This window comes from Etheostoma spectabile, chromosome 8 (assembly GCF_008692095.1).
Source record: "Etheostoma spectabile isolate EspeVRDwgs_2016 chromosome 8, UIUC_Espe_1.0, whole genome shotgun sequence".
In the NCBI taxonomy this organism is placed as follows: domain Eukaryota; kingdom Metazoa; phylum Chordata; class Actinopteri; order Perciformes; family Percidae; genus Etheostoma; species Etheostoma spectabile.
Genome location: NC_045740.1, coordinates 26,542,230 through 26,549,032, shown reverse-complemented (window position 1 = coordinate 26,549,032; position 6,803 = coordinate 26,542,230). Strand labels below are relative to the sequence as shown.

The 6,803-nt window shown below is 40.5% G+C and overlaps 1 protein-coding gene across 1 annotated transcript in view; it reads left to right on the top strand.

Moving 5' to 3' along the window:
• LOC116693953 (ovochymase-2) overlaps window positions 1–6,803 on the top strand; it is a 34,012-nt gene that overhangs the window by 18,806 nt on the left and 8,403 nt on the right. Inside the window, exons 6-11 of the mRNA XM_032523332.1 lie at window positions 2,848–3,026; window positions 3,201–3,402; window positions 5,009–5,041; window positions 5,137–5,227; window positions 5,509–5,642; window positions 6,526–6,669. Coding sequence (XP_032379223.1) covers window positions 2,848–3,026; window positions 3,201–3,402; window positions 5,009–5,041; window positions 5,137–5,227; window positions 5,509–5,642; window positions 6,526–6,669 — 783 coding nt within the window. The remainder of the gene's footprint in view (window positions 1–2,847; window positions 3,027–3,200; window positions 3,403–5,008; window positions 5,042–5,136; window positions 5,228–5,508; window positions 5,643–6,525; window positions 6,670–6,803) is intronic.

Here is a 6,803-nt window from a genome sequence, read left to right as displayed (position 1 = left end):
AAAGTTTTAAAGAAATGCCAATAAACAGAGCATGTTTTTCTCCCTCCCAGAATGCTGTGTGGACTAGCCAGACCCTCCTCTTCAGCGTTGCGGTGGAGGAAGGTTGGCAAAGCGAGCTAATTTCAACCAAACTAAAATGGTGATTGTTGAAACACAAAAAGACAAACAAGACAGCTTTTAATAATTAGGAACTTAGGAATTATTGGAACTGAGGAATTATTCTTTATTCTTTCTTTTCTTCTTTCTTTTATCCGGCAAATGAATTGCCTTTTTGGAGGTCTTATCATATTCAAAAACTCACCAAATTTGGCGGTCGCATCAAGTCTGGTGAAAATTTACGTATTTTAATGGTTTCGGGAATAGGCGCACAAAATGGCTCGCTAGCGCCACCTAAGAAATTAAGAAAATTGAGCCCCTGCAGCTCTCGATTACGTAGAGTCACAAAACTTGGTACACATATGTATCATGGCAGGGGAAAAAACCCATAAAACTCCATTGTAGCCCCCCCCTAAACCCAACAGGAAATCCGCCATTTTGTTTTGAATGTGCAAAATTATGCGATTTTGCCCATTTCCACATGTCGTACTTTAACAACTCCTCATAGAGCTTTCGTCCGATCACTTCAAACTTGTGTGGTGTCATCTTAACATGTTAATGATGAAGAGTTATTAAAAAAAAACTTTTCGTCTAGGGCGTGGCCGTGGCGGGGCGGCCATTTTGCGCGATTCGCCACCGAAACAGAAGTGGTGTAACTTGAGCGTACATGATCCGATTGGCTCGAAACTTTTCACGATTCATCAGAGTCCGCCCCTGACGACATCTACACGCCGAAATTCGCTCAAAATCATAGCGCCCCCTAGTGGCAACAGGAAGTAGGCCTAAAAGACAAGGTGCATACTTTAACGACCTCCTCCTAGAACTTCATCCGATCAACTTCAAACTTGGTCTGTGTCATCTTAAGATTGTTGAAGAGGAAAAGTTATTAACTTGTGAGCATGGCATGGCGGCCATTTTGAGTGTTTAGCAATGAAGAATTAAGTGGCTGTAACTACAGTGTACGTTGTCGTATCTGCTTGAAATTCCCACAAACCCAAGAGTCCAGGCCTGAGGACACCTACAGGCCAATATGGATTTTGGAGATGCCCCACCATCTGGCAACAAAAATATGCTTTATAGGACAAACATCATCCGATTTACATGAAACTTAGATGTTGTGGTCTACATGTGATAAATGCCGGCCAATATTATGACCACGCCCGTCACACAGGCCACGCCCCCATTCATAACATTTGAACCGTTTAACGTAGATACTTATGTGAGGTGTCATTGAACTCAGCCTGTGACTTCCTGTTTTATTGTTGATGTTTGACCCGCCCCCATATGATTCAGCCACGCCCCCTTTCACAGATAATGACCTGTATGACATATAGGCGTCCCTAACCCTAACCCTAGCCCAACCGAAACCATCCTGTTATTTCCTAAACCCAACCTTCCCTTTGTTGTCCCAGTCCCGTTATGCTTTCCTAAACCCCACCGTCTATTGCTTTCCTAAACCTAAACCCTAAACCCTAACCCTAACCACTAACCCTAACCCCCTAACCCTAACCCTAGCCCAACCGAAACCATCCTGTTGTTATTTTCTAGACCCACCTTCCCGTTGTTGTCCCAAGTCCCGTATTTGCTTTCCTAAACCCAACAGTCTATTGCTTTCCTAAACCTAAACCTAACCCCCACCCTAACCCTAAACGCTCTTCTTAGGCGATGCCAGACACCGGGAAAAGCTACGGTGCCACTGCAAAATATCCTTAAGAAGGAACCTGTTTTGGTGGAACATGTTACGTTTGAATGCTGTTTCGGTCATGCAACAGAAAACTCAGATTGAACAGATAGATCTAGCTAGCTGTCTGGATTAACCCTGCAAAAATCTGAGGAGCAATTAACCATATCCCTCATTAATCGAGTATAAAATGCCAACACAAAGGAAGCCATAGGCAACAGATATCCGGCCTGAATGAGTAAAATCCACCGGAATTTCGGTCTGCAACAGAGCAATCCCGGAAGTGGAACGTCAATGATATATACTCGGTTGAAATAAACCCTTATATGTGGAAACATGCAGGCACTATTCACGGTAAAAGAATTGCTTATTTAAATGGAGTCTGGTAGGTTGGGTGATTTCAGAGCTGTTTCATGTTAAACTAAAAGGATCTTACGCTTCACAAAAAGGTCAACCTCTGTTGGGATTCTCTCCATTATGTTGTCAGACACTAAGAATAATAATATGAGTTTGTCAGTGGAAAAGTGTATATTGCAGCCCGGTTTGCGGCTGCCTATTACCAGGCATTATTAGCATTTTAGTTTACATTAGTCACTTAGACACTAGTCTCAATTTAGTCCACACAACTTTCCGTGATGGGAGAAAAACGTGCTCCGGTTTATTTGCATTTCTTTAAACCAATCACAATCGTCATGGGCCTCGGAAAGGAACTTGTTTTAGTGGAACATGTTTACGTTCAAAAGTTGTTTAAGTCTTGCAACAGAAAACTTAGATTGGACAGATAGTCTAGCTAGCTGTCTGGATTTACCCTATAGAGATCCGAGGAGCAGTTAACCATAGCTGTCATAAATCCACCGGAGTTTAGAATTACAACACATAGAAAGAGGAAAGTAATGGACATCCGGCCGAAAAGAGTGAAATCCGGCGGAATTTCCTGGGATAACGGAGCAATCTCGGGAAAGGAAAGTCATGGATATAGACTACTAATGCATAGGAAAAAAGGGTCCAGGTTGAAACATAAATAAATTACACTTTAAAGGATAGCTTGTATTTATTTTGTTGTTTCCCAGAGGGTCCTCTTCCTGCGGTGCTGAGAGAGGTCCAGTTAGACTTGGTCGACCCAGCGAAATGTAAATATGTCCTCCAGACTGTCAAAAGTTCAATTCTTAACCAGAGACAAGCTAGACCTCAGCCACCCATGACTGTCCTGTGTGCCGGGCCAGAGAAAGGAGGGAAAGATGCATGCCAGGTAAAAATAAGAAACATTCATCTGCCTATTTTTTTCCATTATTCTACTCTCAAGTTCAAGAGCAGTGATGCATCACTAATACCTGGGAACTAAAAATTAGTTATTCACATCTCATTATTTAGTAGCTTTAAAAAGTTTTTTTGCAGTGTTTTAACTCCCTTTATTATCCTCTAGGGGGACTCAGGGGGTCCGCTGGTATGTCCAGCGGGTTCAGGCGGCGGTCATTGGGTAGCACTGGGTGTAACTTCCTGGGGGAAGGGATGTGGTCGGAGCTGGGGAAACAACAGCAGCCGCGCCCCTTTCAGGAGAGGGTCTCCTGGGGTTTTTACTGATGTCAGACTGCTGCTGCCATGGATAAAGCGTAAACTAAGAGAGGGTAGGTTGGGTTATCATTAAATAAATCACGATGACAGTTTCTATTTATTTTTAAACATTATTTATCAGAGGTCTAAATAGTTTATGAAACAGAGGATCAAATGATCACCGTTTGTTAGGAAAAGTCAATGATCAAAGTGACTATAATGTGTCAAATGGCTTTCACATGACCCTTAAAAAAGTATTTAATGTCTGTATTGTGACCCGTGTTGGAGTGTTACACAAAATTGACATAATGACATTATGAAGGAAAGCAAATTACAGTTGCTAATTTACACAGTCAGCAGATACGGAGCAAAATTGGAGTCATGTTTCTGTCCACCTGACAAATGCAAAAGTCCAATATTCCCTTTATCGTTAGTTCTGTTCTGGTCTCCACGACTCCTGGGAAAAATAGCTGGCTCTTTAGCCACAAAACTGTGTTCCCCAGCTAGTCTGTATGTCATATGGTGGTGGGCATCAGAGATGTTTTTTCTGAAAACAGCTTCCTGCTGTGACTGAAAACAAGGTTGATTAGATTGACCGTAACACCAAAATAATGAGCTAAAAACAGGACCACAGAACTGAAGGGAATGGCAGTGTCAGGTGATAATTCTGTGACACTTTCCAGTCCATGTCTGCAATGCATTACATATATTCTTATAATGCGTTATAAGTTGCTTGTAGCATAGTATAATTATAGTACTCAGAAATATTCATGTTTTTATAAGTCTTTATATTTACTTATTAGGTTAAGTATTATAATACTGCACAATCGCTTCAATAAACATATAAAAAGTATAAACTTTGTGTAATCTGTGGACATCCGTATTTATTAGCAAGATTGAATGTACTTAGTTGATGACTACAAAAATACAGTATTAGAGTACCAATTAGAGTAACTTATAATCACAGTATAATGCTCTATAATAATGACAATAGTGCATTATAAAATGAATACATGTGCTCCAGGAACTACACGGTGCCAGACCCCCCCGGCCTCTTCGACGGCAACGTCTGGCCCACGTATTTGAAACACAAGGACGACAGATTTCAATAGCCGTGAACTTTTTTTTGGGTTGCCTATGTTTTATTCCTAAACTTTAATCCCCTAACTGTGGGTTTTCACTTTATCACAGTTTATGTATCAATTGGAACATTTTAGTTTTGTTCAGCGTTTTGCCAACCAAGCTGGTGCTAGCGTTAGCTGGAAACTTAAGAGAATATCTGCAGAACTAGCTCTGTGAAGTGTCATACATGCAAATCAATGGCACCAGCCGGCACTAAAAGGGTTAAAAATGGCAAAGTGCCATGAAACCATACACAACAGACGTCTTAGATGTGTCATCCTCCCTAGCTCTGCCCTTTTGTCCAAATATGGTAATTTCTGGCTCTAAAATACCAAATGCAAAATATGGCTTTAAAACTGCAGTCCACAAACCACTGGGTGACATCAACTATGCTACTTCCATGATTTGTTACAGTCTGTGATGTAAATGTATAGGTGACATACAGCAGATGTCTACACAGTTCTACCAGAAGATGTTAATGTATTGGTATAATATTGGCTAAAAATTGACTTTTTCTTACACATATTCTCTTTTTTTATGTTTGTGTGTTTGCTTTAGCTGATGATCAGCAGCAACGAACAACTTTATCGAGTAAGTTGTTGTTCCTCTCATCACAGCAACTCTTATTTTTCATATTTCATAATGCTTCTGTGACACAGTACTCTGTGTGTGTATGTGTCTCCCAGGACTCTGCAGTGTGAGGGATGGGCCTGTAACTGCCAGTAAGGGGGTATTCAAAAACCCCGCTCTCCCAGGGGATCACTATGACAACAACCAGTGAGGGACACTCATGACAAGCAGAAAGGAGCTTGGATGACATATAGTTGTAACTGTAGCCTAACTGCCATGTATCATACATTCTCTTTGGTCCTCACTTATACTGTTCCAATGACCACAATCAGCACAAAAAGAGATCAAAATGCCCTCAGTTATGTAATGTTCAGTTTTTCAGATCAGAAGTCTGTAAAAAAAAAATATTTACCTTTTAGCTCTAGCTAGAAAATAGCATCTGTATTAATATAGTGCAATGGATAAATTATATCTCTGTGTCTCTTTAGGTTGTGTCTTTGGAGCATCAGTGTTCCTCCAGGTTATAGCATTCTGTTGGAGTTTGATTATTTTGATCTGGAAAATGACTTTCAGTGTCGCTATGATCGACTCACTGTCTCAGTAGGGACCCACAGGCCTGTTGGTGAGTTTCAGATACACACAGCATGATATATGATGATACATGATTTATGCATTGAAAAGGCCAGTCTATACGGCCTTTTCAATGCATAAACATTAATCAGAGGTAGCACAGCCACCCGGGACCGCTGAAAATGTTTCAATTAGTTAGGTTAAAGAAATAGTTCAACATTTTAGGAAATACACTTATTTGAGAACAATATCAATCTTATGTCTGTAAGTTAAATACTAATCCAGGATCAGGACATTGTTAGCCTAGCTTAACATAAAGACTTAAGGCAGGTGGACATAACCAGCCTTGCTCTGTCCAAAGTGAAAAAATACACCTACAAATATTTATAAAGTTCACTAAACCTTGTTTTTGTAAGCCGTACATGAACAAACATGTAAAAATAACCCTTTGTGATTTTGGGGGTTTGTTAAACTATTTCTTGACATACAGTTTATCCTTTCAGTCAGTTAAATGGAGTAAGCACACATTTTAGTTCTGGTCTATGCAAAGGAATGATACCAAACCTTGGAAACTCAACAAGATTTCTAGGAACTGCACACAGTGTTTGAGTCAGGTTACAGCACTGCTAAAACCACTAACTCTTTACTTTTTACCAGTTCCAAACTTAATGCAGACATGAGATTGATTTACTATTAAAGTAATAAGGAGTTTTCACCAAAATGTAAAATTACTCCTTTAAACCCCCAACTGACAGCCAAAGAACAAGTTACAAATTTGCCAAGTAAGTCACAGGACAAAAGCTAAAGCAAAGACACTACTAAAACTCATTCACTTAACTACACAGTAACATGTATGCACACACAGACAACAAAAATGCGCTTACACTGAACTACAACATATTTTATCTGCTTTTGTCATTCTTGTCTTTTGACAGGGATCTTCTGTGGTAGTGTCCTTCCTGGCCCAGTGCTCCTGAATAATTCCCAGCATGCAACACTTTTCTTTTCCTCTGACATTAACAGAGCAGGAAGTGGCTTTGTCATTAGGCATCATGCTGTCCAGGGACACTCTAATCCTGGTGGGAAACACAATACACATATATCTCTGCGTGGGATTTGGGATAAACTAGTCTGTCTCCTGTAAGTGTAACAATGCTCGGTGTGTCTGTGTGTTTCCCCTGTGTGTGTGTGTGTGTGTGTGTGTGTGTGTGTG